Here is a 15,830-nt window from a genome sequence, read left to right on the forward strand (position 1 = left end):
GGTAGAGGAAATGCTCTTAATTTCCTTGTCCATCTTCAACTTTCACCTGTGGTCATGAGTTCTGTATAATGCCTGCAAGAACCGATGGCCCTTCACATGGTGTTAAGGCCTAAGGGAAACTTAAGTGGAACAATGTGAAGAGCCCTGACATCTGGAAGAAGCTTGGAGTAGAGAGTTCATTAAAGTCTGTGTCAGGACCCAATGATGACCCAAATGACTGTGGAGAAATTGATACAAACACATTGCTCAGTCCACTGTAGTTGAGAGTGAGCTATCTACAGAATACATTGTTGTTGGCAAATAAGTACACATAAGAAGCAGTGGTAAGAATCACTGCTCAACAAAATGGTGAACAGGAAAACAGTTTTTGCAAAGGTGTGATGAAGAGACCTGAGACACTGACTCTCACCTTTTCATAATTTTTCGATTGCAAAAAATTGTGCATATTCACATGTTGGACTACTACTCCATATTTGTCAACCACCCTCCTCCCATGAACTTTTCTAGGTTAGCTGTCCCTATATGTCGAATTTTCCAGTAGAACTATAAATACTGGGCTGATTTTTTTTAAATATCTGGTAGATTGTAATGGCCTAAGAAAATGGCAGAGTTTGTGGGGGAGACATATCTCGAAATGGATCACCTTCTTGCTGTAGGTAATTTTCAGTGTGGGTCTGGTTCCATTGATCTGCACTTGATTTGGCAGGGCAGTTTTTCTCTCTGTCCTTCCAAACTGAGAAATGACCAAACAAAGACACGTATGAAGCGAGAGAGAGAGAGAGAGAGAGAGAGCCAAGCAGATAATGAAGTGTTCAATTATAGGACACAGAGAGGACATTTAAAATGGAGCTCCTGCAGCTACTCACTCCTTTTCTGGAAGTGCCTTTTCTTTTTATTCCTCAGGTCTTAATAGAGAGTGCTATCAAATTAAAGCCATGTATCATTCAGTTATACACAGAATCACTGCAGGTAGTTACAGACAGATGCCCATTGTTCAACTTCTCTCAGCCTGTGACATGTACCCGCAAGCCAACACATAATCTATCTCAATCTCTATCACTCTCCCTTTGTCTCTGCCCTGCTTCTGTTTTACTAAATAATGAGTAATGAGATGGGAAGCAAAGCTGCTTGGCCAGTCACCAGGTTCAGTTCGAGCTGGTTCTGTCTTGTTCCCATTATAGGAGAAATCACCAGTGACAGACAGGTAGAGGTGCTTCAAACGAATAATCTGATCAAGCCTTGGGGGTGAATTGATTTTTGCGTGTGCCTTGTTTCAGATGAATTAATATCATGTGAGACAAATTACTGATCACAAGGAGGTCAGGGAATGGTTTTAGATTTACACATTTGCACCTGGGAAATCTACTGGAGCAAAAAGAGGTTAGGTGGTACATTAGAAAAGTTGTTGAGAGACAGATTTTCACTTTTAGTGTTTATTCTCTCATGTTTGCTCTGTGTGTGTTTAGTCATTGTCGTCGAAGGTCAACATACTTGAGATACTGTACTTTAAACAGAGCAGGTTAAGCAGGCAAATCATATAGTAGTCACTACTTGAGAAGAATTTTTCTTTGCTATGTTTTAGCTTTTTATCAGCCTTTGTTTATTTAAAAGCATTAGTAGTAAAAATAGAATTATTCTTGTTTTCTATTTAAACGTTTGAATAAGTATACAGGATGCATACTATTGTGTTTTTTGTGACTTTATTATCCTAAGTCATAAGCTGAAAAGAGATTCCTGCATTAATCACATGGACATAAATTGTTTTTCAATAAACTCTTTCTCCTTGTGCCCTTGGGATTCAGGAAGTGAAGCAATCTGTGATTGAGAAAAAGGAGCTGTGCTGAGCTGCTGAGCATAATTGGTTGTGAATAACTTGGATGCAGTGGCTGCAGTAATAATGTTCTTATCATCCCTTCCATGTCAGGGTCTGTCCCTGCACTGGGTTTTCCTCTCTCACTCTATTAATCAGTGTCGGGATGCAGTAGCACTTGCCATCCCCCTGCAACCTCAGAGAGCCTCATCATTGATTACATAGACTGACTGTTGAAGCAGCAGGACGGTCAGGTGTCTGCTGCTGTTGTATCTGTCATCATGGCACTGTCCCCATTTCAAATGAACATGTGTCCAGCCAAAGTGGAGGTTGGCGTATAAAAAGGCGGAGAGGAGAAGACAGACATTGGGCAGAGAGACCAGTTTTCCCTGAAATTCTTTTGCTGTTGTATTTGGCACAATTACTGTCATTTAATAAAAATGCGCTGCAAATGCAAAACATTTTTTGATTTAAATGCTGGTTTTACCACCAAAATGGAGCCTTTGTGGTACAGTGAGAGTACTGCTAATCTTAAGAGGATTCATGTTTGTTTGTTGTAAGTGGAAATGTATGCCATATCTTGTATTTTCTGATGTGTCTGACTGAATAGCTGTGTTGTATTGATCTGCCTATTGCAGCATCCCATTAGTGTGCGCACTCAGTGTATGTGCAAACAGGTTTTGGTTAAAAGCAAAAGATCTTGGCATATTGAATAGGATCCGTGTTAAAATTAATTGTTGAGCCAACCAAACCAGTAGAGCAGCAGCAGCTCCTTGATATGACAGTTAGTCAATGCTCTCTGTCATATTCTGCCATTTTTCTTTATTTGCACGACATACATACACCTGCTGACAGCATTCGGCCCATCAAATGTGGAATGAGATTCATGACAGGGATGGATTACAATGTGAGGCTAACTTCGGAGTGCCAAAGTGACCTTAAGTTGGCAGAGGCATTCTGTGTAGTTTTAATGAGATGTTGGCCGGTGTGATGGGCAGGTGTGACAGTGGTGACCTTGGGCTGGCTGCCTGGGCACTATGTTGTGGCCAAGGCTACCTGGGATACTCAGACTTTGGATGCAGTATAAATGACAAATAAATTTGTGTTGAATGATTGCTCCTGAATTGAGAGCATGCTATGCATGTAAACTATATTCTACTAATTGTTAATGTTAAAGTTTTTCTTTGTTTCTAAAGTGGGCGATTGGCTCCATGTCTTATACTCCCTGTCTAGACTGTTGGCAAAACCTGGGGAAACGTTTGATACACACATCCAAGGTGAATCAAGTAAATCAGTAGAAAGCTGATGACACAGCAAAGAAAACTGAAGATGACTTTGAAGGTGTCCCTGTTTTTTTTTTTTTTAATTTTTTTTTTATCCCTTTTCTAAAGCTCAAAGGAGGAGAACACAAGACATCTATAAGAGAAATATTTCATGATCAGTCAAAAAACATCAAAAATAAATCATCTAAAATAAACAACTTTAGATTATGAAAACAAATCATGAATAAAATTACCAGTAAAAACACAGAAAATATAGCAGCGACTGGGAAACAGACAGCAGAAAACAGAAAGATATCTTATTTGGTTCCACTACCTTCTTTCTCATTTTTATTGCCTCTCTCACTCCCTCTCCAACTACAGATGGTCCAAGGCCGACCCAGAAAGAAATAATTTCTCTGCGGGCATTCATGCTTCTCTTCCTCAAGCAACTCATCCTGAAGGTATATTCCACCTGTCTTCATGCCTCACAGCCCCTCACACGGCTAGATTTTGAGCTGCACCGGGAAAATATGGAGATCGTCAGCTCTTCCTGTGTTATCCTTTAAAACATTCTGCTGGTCTGCTCCTTAATAAATTCAGTTTAATACATTTATTTATTTATCTCTTCGAAAAAGTGTGTGCTTGGGAGAGCACCAGTTGTGCTGAAACATTTTTAATGAAATCATTAGTTGGATAATAAATGACAGTTTTGATAATTACTTAATCATTTATGTCATTTATCAAGTAGAGATACCAAACATTTGTGAGTTCCAGCTTTTCAAATTAGACAAATTGATGTTGCCTCTGGGTTTACTGACCGGTTCAGACAAGGGTAGCTCTTTTAAGACATCACTTTTGGCTCTGGAAATGTTTGACGGGTATTTGTCCTCATTGTGGTTTTTGAATGACTAAATGAATTAAATTATTAAAAAAAATTAAATGATAGACTAATCAATATCAATAGTATTGGAATGCGAGACCGCATTTTACACATTTAACTAGGTGGTGGTTTCGCACTGCACAGTTTAAGTCGGTGCATTGCTGCTCACATCCCAGCATGCCATTTCTCTGCAGATAATTATCCTTCCACATTCTATAACAGGCTTTCCAGGGCATGGCAGAAATAACAGGAATTTTAACACTAGACAAAAGATAGTCTTGGAGTCTGCATGTTCTCACCTGGCGGAACCAGGTTCTTAGGCAAACAACAGTTATCTGGCTGTTCGATTTGTTTTGCTGCAAAATTCTCATCACAGGTATATCAATTGCACAACCAGTCTAAATACAACAATAAAAATTGACACACTGGATGCCATAGCACTTGGTGTTATTTCCTCTAGTAATTTCTAGTATCTGTACAATGTAAAGGTACCAAAACGAAAAATAATGTCATGCTCTTTGTCAGAACATTGGCTGACATGCTGTACAGTTATAATGCAGTGCAGTGCTTTTCCAATCACTTTCCCTTTATCACAAATTTTAATCTGTTTTCCTGTTTCTGCATTTTTTGCAGGACCGAGGTGTGAAGGAGGATGAGTTGCAGAGCATCCTAAACTATTTGTTAACAATGCATGAGGTACATGAGAGTCTATCTCTGCTCTGAGTGAATTCTCTGTGTGTTTGTGCGCCACTTTGCTGCACTAGGCTTCAAGGTCACATTTCATTTTCAGAGCTGCTATTCTAGGAGTTTATTTTTCCCAGCATTTAAACTAATCACCAAGATAAATTAATCTTCTCCATTGCCAGTGCACTTTTCACTGTGCAGTAGCCAGCCACTGCCCCCTGTTGTAAGGTTTACCAGGTGCCCAGGTGTATTCAGCAATTGCAGGTGATACAATTGGAAGACACATACTTAATGTCTTCACTGGATTTGCATTTACAGAGTCTGAGCAAAGTACAAAAAACGTATTCTCTCTCTTCATCTGGTCCCTTTTCTGTCTGCCTATCTTTTTCCCATTATCTTTCTCTCCTGATTTGTCTACAGGATGAGAATCTGCATGATGTGTTACAGTTGGTGGTAGCCCTAATGTCTGAGCATCCAGCCTCCATGATCCCTGCTTTTGACCAGAGAAATGGAATACGGTAAGCCCCTCAGGGGAAGACACAATCCCTCCGCTGTTTGCGCACAAAGTGGAGAGGTGATTTCACAAAATAAACCTAAGCACCTAACGCTTGCGCTGCTTCTGTGTGCCTATGTGAATAATTCATATGTTCAGTGAGAAATAAAGTATGCATGGAAAAGTAACAATATTAACATATTGATTTCACAATATGACACGGATGATCAAACTTCCCCATGTGATACTATAAAATATAAATGCACACAGTGTCGTACTACTTGTGGGTTCTAAGGAAAAGGCGGCTGCTTTCATTGGGACATTCATTTAATGCTAATGTAAATTCACTCTGAAGGAAAGTGGTTGTCAGCTAACCAGCGCAGGGCCTTTTCATCAACAGGAGTATATTTTATTCTGTCAAGACTTTGCACAGCTTTCGCTGCTTGTGTCTATTCCAGGGTAATCTACAAGCTCATGGCCTCTAAGAGTGAAAGCATTCGAGTACAATCCCTCAAAGTCCTTGGGTACTTTCTCAAGCATTTGGGCCACAAGTAAGTAACCCCTTCCTATAGCTGTGTATTAGACTGTAATTACACACTTAAACTATAATGAATGGCATCCTGACAAATGCTTTAAAGAACAGGTGCCTAATGCATGTCTAATGTTGTCAACTATTGTATATTGTTTTGCCATCTTCTGCTTTCCCATCTCCATACAATGTCTGTTTTAGCAACATTACAACAGGCTAGTTAGATAGAAACTGAAAAGTCATAAATCACATTTAACATTCAGAGAGATGATAGATCTGTTCCTTTCACTCGTTTGAAAAAGTGCACAATTAAAAGAGTCAAAAACTTATGACTGGATGCCATTTTTGCAAATTAGGCCACACCTCTTGGTACAACACCTGAATTCCTGGCGTTGTTCCCTCGAGCCATTATTTCACCTAAGAGATGGGTGGAAGAGGTCCAAGTTACTGTCCCGCAGAGTGAAATAAATTACAACCTATCTGCTAGGATGTCAGCATATCCCGTGTATGCTGCACATTGGAAAGGAGAGAGAGAGAGAGAGAATGAGAGCCTAAGATTCAAAATGTGGGATGTAGGGTGGGATGAAGAAGATATCGGGGTTGTGCTGGGCTCACAGTGGTGGAGCACCAGGTGTTGTGGTATTACTTGTGCCTGCTGAATGGGGAGAAAGGGCAGGTGTAAGCCTATGCTAGACTGCCCAGAGCCCTATATCCTCAAGGGACATGAGCGCTTTATGAAAGCCTGCTTTCGCCCCTCACTTTAATAGCTTTCATTCATTTTAAAGCACAATGTAATTCACTATGAGCTTTAGTGCAGCTCATAAAGAATTAATCATGTTTCTTCTTGCCTTCTTTCTTCTTCTTCTTTCTTTTTGATTGATGTTGTCATTTTATATTTATTAGCTCAATGAAATTAGATGTTGATAACTCTCTCTGCATTGATAATCACATGATGTAATGTACAGATGTTGTGTGATTTAATATACAGATGTATTGTACAGTTTTTTGGGAGGCTTGTGGTTGAGGAAAACTAAAGAAAAAAGCATATGAGAGAGCAAAGGCAGAACATATTCTTTGGCCCAAATTTCTGGCTTTCCCTATAATTGTATTTGCTCCACCCATTAACATAAAACTAAAGATAAAAATAACATAATGAGTATGACATGTTAGTTTTAGAATTTTTGAAAGAAATTTTCCCTCCTGCTGTATGATTGCTTTATGTCTCTAAGAGAAGGGTATTACATGTTTTCTCACTGAATACCATACATCCAATTTTCATATTTTAAACAACGTGCCTTCATTTGAACTTTACTGATGATCTAAGCTATATTCAGAGTGACTTTATCTTGACTTACGCTGAAAGTATTTACAACAACGCTCAACCTCCCACTGTATGTTGTTGGCAGAGCAGACTTGTACAAGTTCCACCTCCATTAGTCTACCTTTTCCCCCAGAATTTCCACATTTTATGCAGTTGAGAGAAATGCTCCTCTTATCCTAAATATACAATTTTCCAGCCTCTGCAAAATACAAAAAAAATTGCAGACTTATTAGGAAAGTCCCAACTCGTCTTGAGGCAGTGGCAACAGAGTAGAGCAGCTTTGGCTAAGCATTATGACAGCAGTCCTTATGCTGTTTGCAGAAATATTTTGTCACTGTTGAACCTCTTCACCTGTGGTATGCCTCTGTTGTATTTGGAGCCCTTCCTAGTGACAGGAACTTCGTTATCCTACACACCTCCAACGAAATTCCCCTCAATTTATGACAGCAGGCAGTTCCTGACACTTGTCTCCAGAGCCCGGCTCCCTGTGGGTGAGAATAGGGAAACAAGCTGACGGCACTCACTGATCCTTTCAGTGGCTTAGGGAGCTCTAAACAAGCCACTTTACCATTATGTCTCGGTGTGTGTTCGTGTGTGTTTATCCACAGGAGGAAGGTGGAGATCATGCACACACACAGCCTCTTTACTCTCCTGGGAGAGAGGCTCATGCTGCACACCAACACTGTGACGGTGACGACCTACAACACTCTGTATGAGGTACCAACACAGTTTCCTCTCAAATGTCCCAATATCTTGATGGTGTCTTTGTACAGACTGTGTGACTGGTGTCCTCTCACTACTTCCTGCACCAGATTTTGACAGAGCAGGTGTGCACACAGGTAGTTCACAAACCTCATCCTGAGCCTGACTCCACTGTCAAGATTCAGAACCCAAGTAAGCCTGTTATGTGTCATATCTGTTTTGAGTTTAATTCTTCCTAAAGTATTTTGTTCTCTGTGAAAATTGACAATATGCGTATATATTTGTGTTTGTGTGCATGTGACATCAGTGATTCTCAAGGTGCTGGCAACCTTATTGAAGAACTCTGCCCCCAGCACAGAGCTGATGGAGGTTCGGCGGCTCTTCCTTTCAGACATGATCAAACTGTTCAGCAACAGCCGAGAGAACAGACGGTGAGCGGGACTTAAACCACCTTTTTCTCACCCACTCCATCAATTATCTTGTTGATTAATGTATCAATGAAAAGACTAAAAAGGCTCTGTGTTCCCTCTCCTTGTGCCATGTTTAATAGACTCATATTGATGCTAAATCATCCTTAAACATGCACATGTTCCCCAGTGGATGTTTCTGTGACAGTTTGTGACAGATGCTCACTCCTGCTTTCTCTTTTTCACTCTCACAGCCAACCTCTCCTTCTGATACTCACACAGAAACACACTTTAAGACATATTGCAATTAAATTATAGTTCTTAGGAAACCACTGACCTAAATCAACAACATAATTGGCCTAAAGTTAATAGGCAGGAAGTTCTTTGTGAACTCAAACTGTTGAATTGGAGAAAAAAACACAAATTTTTTACTTGCTGCCCCTTTTCTGTATTGGCTGTTTATTTTATTTTGTGAGATACAGCTGCTGAATAAACAAGCAAATGAATATATCAACGGCCAAATGATCAAAGCAATCTGTTGTAATGGGACTAGCAAATGCCAAATAGCCCTGTATGCTCTTTTGGCACAATGAAAGATGTTTAGGAGAGGCAGAAAGAATGATTGGCTGGCTTAAATAATTTTTGATTTTAATGGAAAAACTCAAAGTAGAATGTCGAAAAATGATTGCTTCTGCCTCCAACATCAATTATAAATGTTAAACTTGCAAAAGGTTAGAGGATCAGAGTTTTCTTAAACTAACTACTCAACTGTTATCATTTGTCTCACATGCTGCAGATTTTATTTGTTGATTGTATAGTCATGTGTGTATTGCAGGTGTCTACTTCAGTGCTCTGTATGGCAGGACTGGATGTTTTCTCTTGGCTACATCAATCCTAAAAACTCAGATGAGCAGAAGATCACTGAGATGGTGTACAACATCTTTCGAATTCTTCTCTACCATGCCATCAAGTATGAGTGGGGAGGATGGCGTGTGTGGGTGGATACACTCTCTATAGCCCACTCTAAGGTGAGCACTGTACTGCACAACAAAGAAGAAACACTGACCTCTGCTGTTGAGTGGGGCATTTTTATCTTATCTGTCATATCTTAACTGTTAAGCTTCTTCTAAACTGATCTTCCCACTCGTTGGGATACGTGGCTAACATCGCCTACAATATTGCCATTTTTACAGGTGACATATGAGGCACATAAAGAGTACTTGGCTAAGATGTATGAAGAGTACCAGCGCCAGGAGGAGGAGAATATTAAGAAAGGGAAGAAAGGGTTGGTCAGTACCATCTCTGGTCTGTCTTCTCAGGCCTCTGGCATCAAGGGTGCAATCAGAGAAATTGATGATAACTCCCAGACACCTGAGAGTGAGACGGACTATGAGAGTGCCGACTCACGCAACTTGCTGGCTGAAGGAAAGGGGCCTGAAGAGGCTCTGAGTGGAACGGGGGGTGCAGTAGATGGGGTCAGGGTTGAAGTTCATGACCTTCTTGTGGACATCAAGGCTGAAAAGGTGGAGGCTACTGAGGTTAAACTGGATGATATGGAGTTATCCTCTGAAACTCTGGGAGTATCTGAGAATGGAACGCTGGTGGAGGTCGATTCTCTGTTGGATAATGTTTATTGTGCTGCTGTGGAAAAGCTCAACAGTAATGCCAACAGCATGTTGTTGCTAAAGGGCAGCATAGATGATCAAAATGCACCCCCGCTCATTACGCTAGATGATGACAAGGATAGTATCCCTAGCAGCAACAACTTCCTGTTTGGCGAGGTGACAGGCAGCATCGAGGATAAGCTACTGCCTGATCTCAGTCCAGCTGAGCCTCTGGTCCTGCCCAGCCCAGAGCCTCCAGTGCACACCAGCGCCAGTGATGAACTGGGCCTTCTAACTCACATGACAGGTGGCTCTGAGCTTGGCTCCTTACCTAGTATCCTGGAGAAGGATGAGTTTGAACTACAGGCAGCCTTGGAGGGCATCAGCTCTGTGGCTGGTACTGAGGCTGAGGCCTCCTACAAAAGCCCAGAGGTTACTGAGGGCACAGCTGCAGCGGTATCTGATGGGGACCCCTCGGCCAGTAAGACCAGCAGTACAGCAGATGCAACAAGCAACACTTCTGACACAGAGAGATCAGATGATGGCAAAGACAAGAAAATGAAGAAGATTCAGACAACAGCCACCACACAGGTTTGTCTGAAGCTGAATCATCATGCACTTCATCCATGTAAATTGAATTATGCAGTAACATCCAACTCAAAACAGTCTTCCCGTTTTCAGACTCGTGAAAAAAATAGTAGAAGTTCGCTGACTTCACCACAGTCAAAATAACCTGAAAGCTATTTATCAGAGGGAAATATAACAGTAGAAATCATGAATCTTGAAACATAGCAGCGCCAGGATCAAAGAGTGGAAAGTGAGGAGGGAGACCATTTGCCATTTTCAGGATATGTTGGCCTTTAGTGAAGAGTTCTATCTTATCAGACCCATAGGGATCATTCTCTTCCCCAACTCTGCTTGTAATGGGGACAGAATGGCCTGGTGCACATCAGGCAACATCCCTCTGAGACTCGGGAAACTGGGTTGCTGGAATAGTTGGCTGAGCCAACAGAAGGGCAGAAATAGACAAAGCATTATTCTGCAACAATCACCTGGGATTTGTTCATTGCTCCCCTTTCTGTGGTATGAGATGTGCTCTTTCTCAGAGGTCAGGCTCTTTTGCCTAGACTGGGTCACTGATGGAGGGCCAGTGGGAGGTAGGATTTATTTTTAAACCCTGCTGTCCTGTTGCGTAATTGCTCATGTTCAATTCATTGCTGCTGCCTTTTAAACAGGATTTTTCGCAAACACCTTGCTGACTCATTCATCTTATGTTTAGAGGTTGTTGTATTTTTTCTTTAAGCACAGGCAGGTGAGGTTATTCGAGGAATCACTTTAATCTGGCAATTCATCTTTCACAGTGAATGGTATGACGGTAGTATTATATCTCATTAAAGCTGCACTATTGATCTTGACAGAGGAACCGGTTTAGCAACTAGTCTGTTTGCAATATCTCATGATGGACAGTGATTTTGTATGTGATGCCAAATTAATTAAATTGAGTGATTAGTTGGTCTCCCATCAGAGTCTACATGGCCGTCTAGCCACTCAAATGGAGCGGGACATACGTGTGGACCTGGGCTTCAGGGGGATGCCCATGACAGAGGAACAGCGACGCCAGTTCAGCCCTGGCCCACGCACCACCATGTTCCGCATCCCGGAGTTCAAATGGTCAGCCGTGCACCAGAGACTGCTCACTGACCTGTTGTTTGCACTGGAGAGTGACGTCCATGTCTGGAGGAGGTGTGTGAAGTGGTTTATGTGTGCTTGAGAGAGACAGAAAAGGGAGGGTGAGCACGGTGCTTGCAGTGATACTCAGATTGCCCTTCTGAATCAGAACTATTACAACATTTTATTGATGTTTTTGACATATATTGAATCTGGCTTTTTATGTACAACCTATAAATTATTTTTGTTTACTCCACAGTAAATTGCCCAATGATTTATATAATGTGAAAAATGTTTGTACCTATAATAATCCTGTTTTTTTTCCCCCACCTTTCCTTGCAGCCACTCCACCAAATCTGTCATGGACTTTGTTAATAGTAATGAGAACATCATCTTTGTCCACAACACCATCCACCTCATCTCACAAATGGTAGACAACATCATTATCGCTTGTGGAGGGATTTTGCCCCTTCTCTCAGCGGCCACCTCTCCCTCTGTAAGTGCACCTTACTGTCTCCACTGAAGGGGTATAATGCCATCTAGTGGTAGCTTATTATAAGTGCTTGGACTATAGTTGTCTGTGTGTGGAAAATGACGTGGGGTTACCTTTATTTGCTCAGTTTAACTCTGCTAAAATGAATGCTGAAGACTGTACTTTGGTACAATTACATTTTTTATGTCTGTAATTAACTTCCCTGTGCGTCTTTCATGTTTATTTTTATTGCCCTTCTGTAATTATCAGATTTAATTTGCAGTCTTGAATTGAAATTGATTTTAATCATCTTCTTTTGTTTATTTTATCTGTGCATGTCTAGAGTGCCAAGGTAGGTGTTTATGCTATTTTAATTTCTCTTCTTTAATTTCTTTCTCTTTTTCTCTTAATTTGTACTTAATGCTCACTTAATGGATCTTGAAATCTGTTATCCATCTGAACTAGCACTTATGGCATTGTTCTGTAATATTTTTTTAAAAACATCTCAATGTATCACCACATAAGAGAGCTAACAAAAAAGTGTCGACCCCCAAAACATAATTGGTGGAGTTAGACAGTCAGCTGAATTCAGATCAAGCTCTCTGCCAATTTCTTCAGTTTGGATAGTATGGATTCCTCTGAGATGAGATCCTACTTAACTCGCATAATAATAATCCTGCCCTTTTCCTGACCTACCACTGAGTCTTTCTCTCCTAAATTCAGCAGCACCCACCACTGTGTTTATATGTGTGATATGCCCCTCTTTCCATATCTTATTTCATGTTTCTGTTAAAAAGCAAAACTTTTAATCACATCTGCGGGTTAGACTGTGGGAGAAAGGACATTGTACATGTGCACTTTTGTTTTATATGCTCGGTATCTTCCTTGTTTCTTGTGTAAGATGGAGTTGGACAACATCGAGGCAACGCAGGGGATGTCCTCACAGACCGCCATCACTTTCCTGTCCCGTCTCATGGTTATGGTCGACGTGTTGGTGTTCTCAAGCTCCCTCAACTTCAGTGAGATTGAGGCTGAGAAGAACATGTCCTCTGGTGGCTTGATGCGGCAGTGCCTCAGGCTTGGTGAGATCATCATGGTATATTTGCTGCTGTAGAATTGAATGTCAGTCAGTGGGGGGAATGCACCAAATACAGTATCTTTATATAGTTTTTTCGTAGGTAAAATGCATGTTTTGCCACTTACACTGGGAAATTGATGGAAGCTAGAAAATGCCATGACAGTATTCTCTTCACACACTAATAATTCCTCTAATCCCTGAAAAGCCTCTGTTTGATCAGCAAAGCTAATTAATTTAGGAGTCCTTTGCTAATTGTATGCTGAATTGGAGAGTGCACAGTGTTTTGCTGCAGTTTCCAGCAGTAAAAAGTGACACGATCATCATTTTAGAATTCATAACAAGCAGAGAGAATAATTTGCAGTGCAATCAGGTACTCTTTGCAAATGGTAGCTTTTGTGTCTGTCATTGGTGCATCTCATAGGACTCCATGAGGTCCTCTCTACCCTTGTGTGTGTGTTTGACTGAGTCTGTATACATAATAAAGATTAGATGAATTACATTTGAATGCAAAGTGGATGAGTGCAAAATTCAGCATTAGTACAGTGTGAATTTTATTGAATTAACTGTGAAACTCAAAACTCAGTTGATTTGGTAGAATAACTTGATACATAAAGCAGTCATAGAAACTGTGTATTTGTGTCTCTTTTTGTCTGTGTGCGTGAGTGCATCTGGATCTATATCTGTTTGGGTCTGTGGGTCTGTGTGTGTGAGCCTGTGCTTGCTGGCTTGTTGACTCCCAACTTGTGCTCAGGGGGAGATGGGAAATAGGGGGATGGGCCTTCAGACTTCACAGTGTCCTTGTTGCAAACATACAATTTCTCATCACTGGCTTCAGTGTGAAATCAGTCTGGCTGCTGATTTTACTCCCAGTGTCTTTCCCAGCAGCCTGGAACAAATAGTCATCATAGATAACTGATTAGTTTTAAAGAGGTCATGCATGTTATCAACAGTTAATTTCCACTTAACTCTGAAATGAGAGCCCATTTGTATGTTTTGTACGTGTGTGTGTGTGTAAGTGTTTTTGTTACCTTTTTGGGACCTTTTCTGGTATAAACACGACCTTGTTGGGACCGTTAGTCCTTATGGGGATCAAAGGATAGGTTAAGGTTAGGGGTTAGGGTTTGGGTTACATTGTCCACAATGAATGGAAGTCAATGCAAACTTCCAAGGATAGCTATGCAAACTTTTGTGTGTGTGTGTGTGTGTGTGTGTGTGTGTGTGTGGGGGGGTTATATCTGTGTGTGTACAGTGTGTTGTGTGGCTGTTAGGAACTGTCTGGAGTGCAGGCAGAGACACAGAAATAAGTCTTCCATTCCCAACAACAACAAGACTCAGGAAATCCTGCTAAATGCTGTGACTTCCAGCAAGGTAGGATGTGATGTCATAACTTTGGTTTCTGTGCTTCTACTTTAAAAAAAAAAATCATCTATACAGTGCATTTTACTGGAAGAACACTCCCTGTGCTTATGTGACTGGACTCGTGATGCTAAATCAGTTTTCCTTTGTATTCAATTTTTTCAATTCCATATTTGTCCTCTTTCTTCTGATCTCTAAAATGATGTAAAAAGAAAAGTAATAGCAAAAACTCGATTAACTGAGCTTTGACTGAACAGAGTAGCATGTCATATTGTGTTATCTTTTTGCTTTAGACAGCCATAGAGCTTGTCCCTAGTAACCTGTCTCCCATCAAGGACCCTGATCGCCTTCTGCAGGATGTGGACATCAATCGTCTGCGCGCTGTGGTGTTTCGTGATGTGGTGAGTGTGGGTCTGTGTATGTGCGCTGTATTTATGTTCGGGACATGCATGTGTTTGTCACAAAGACTTAGCTGCGGGTAGAGAGGATGGAAATAGGATTAATTTTTTCCAGACAAACAGGTGTGCAATGTAACACCCTTCAATCAACAGGTGAAACACTAAAGGTACCCTTGTCAATTGAGCTGCTGTCTGTTGAACACAAACCTACAACGTTTGAATGGATATATTTCAAAGCAAGTATAAGAAATATGTTAGAGTAAAAGGCATAACTTTGAATGTGTTTTCATGCTCTATGCAAGCTTCATTTGCCGTGACAGAAGAATTTAAGGCAGCAGCAGTGGATTGTGTGATTATGTGAAGATCATCTGAATACTGCGGCATAACCATATTTTGATTCTTCTCCACAGGATGACAGCAAGCAGGCCCAGTTCCTGGCTTTAGCTGTGGTGTATTTCATCTCTGTCCTCATGGTCTCCAAGTACCGCGACATCCTGGAGCCCCAACGTGAGACTGCCCGGATAAGCAGCCAGTCAGTCCGCAGCGCACGTCAGGAGATCACCTCACCAACCAGCACAGGTGTTGACAGCTGTGCTCTACCTTTCTTCCATCCATTCTTCCTTCTCACTAATCTTAGCTAGTGCTGATATAAATTAATGTTAAGTGTCCTCGGCCCTTTCTGATAAACTGCTGCCAGCTTGAGCTGAGAGCTCATTCAGTAAAATAGCAGGGATACCCGTTCTGCACTCCACTGGCTCACCTATGATTTATTCATGAACTCTGCTAATTGCACTGCTCAGAATTAAATGTGGAAGCAAACAGAGACTGGGGCTGGAGATGGTAGTCATGAACTTGAATAGGCATCATCGTTCTCTCTGAAATGAAAGGTAGAATATGCCTCAAGTCATAAATCATACATTAAGTCACATGAAAGGAAAATCAGTGGCTGCCTACAAAGGTTTAACACAATGTCTGCTGCACTGCCAACTTGCTTTTACGAGATGCCTGAGCGAGCATACTTTATCAACTTCCATTCAGACAAAAGGGGAAGTGAATAAAAGAAACAAGAGAAAGAGGAGAGAGGCCAAAGGAAATATGAATGTGTAATTTGAAGAGGTAGGAACACACCGAAAATGAAAAAAGAGGAGATGAGCAGTGAGAAGTCA

General features: G+C 41.1%; 2 protein-coding genes across 2 annotated transcripts in view; both read left to right on the forward strand.

The window, feature by feature from the left end:
- The window catches only part of LOC147819278 (neurobeachin-like), an 83,061-nt gene extending 70,115 nt beyond the window's left edge, over window positions 1-12,946 (forward strand). Inside the window, exons 14-26 of the mRNA XM_087173264.1 lie at window positions 3,454-3,611; window positions 4,586-4,648; window positions 5,057-5,154; window positions 5,588-5,680; window positions 7,588-7,696; window positions 7,792-7,873; window positions 7,989-8,112; window positions 8,924-9,116; window positions 9,282-10,283; window positions 11,218-11,435; window positions 11,703-11,856; window positions 12,176-12,184; window positions 12,734-12,946. Of these exons, the coding sequence (XP_087029390.1) occupies window positions 3,454-3,611; window positions 4,586-4,648; window positions 5,057-5,154; window positions 5,588-5,680; window positions 7,588-7,696; window positions 7,792-7,873; window positions 7,989-8,112; window positions 8,924-9,116; window positions 9,282-10,283; window positions 11,218-11,435; window positions 11,703-11,856; window positions 12,176-12,184; window positions 12,734-12,946 (2,516 nt within the window). The remainder of the gene's footprint in view (window positions 1-3,453; window positions 3,612-4,585; window positions 4,649-5,056; window positions 5,155-5,587; window positions 5,681-7,587; window positions 7,697-7,791; window positions 7,874-7,988; window positions 8,113-8,923; window positions 9,117-9,281; window positions 10,284-11,217; window positions 11,436-11,702; window positions 11,857-12,175; window positions 12,185-12,733) is intronic.
- A 2,013-nt stretch (window positions 12,947-14,959) lies between these two features.
- nbeab (neurobeachin b) overlaps window positions 14,960-15,830 on the forward strand; it is a 100,651-nt gene continuing 99,780 nt past the window's right edge. The window contains exons 1-2 of the mRNA XM_087173265.1: window positions 14,960-14,977; window positions 15,075-15,243. Of these exons, the coding sequence (XP_087029391.1) occupies window positions 14,960-14,977; window positions 15,075-15,243 (187 nt within the window). The remainder of the gene's footprint in view (window positions 14,978-15,074; window positions 15,244-15,830) is intronic.

This window comes from Seriola lalandi, unplaced genomic scaffold, assembly GCF_002814215.2.
Source record: "Seriola lalandi dorsalis isolate HSWRI2012SDOR001 ecotype SW California unplaced genomic scaffold, Sedor1 jcf7180002054144, whole genome shotgun sequence".
Taxonomy (NCBI): Eukaryota; Metazoa; Chordata; class Actinopteri; order Carangiformes; family Carangidae; genus Seriola; species Seriola lalandi.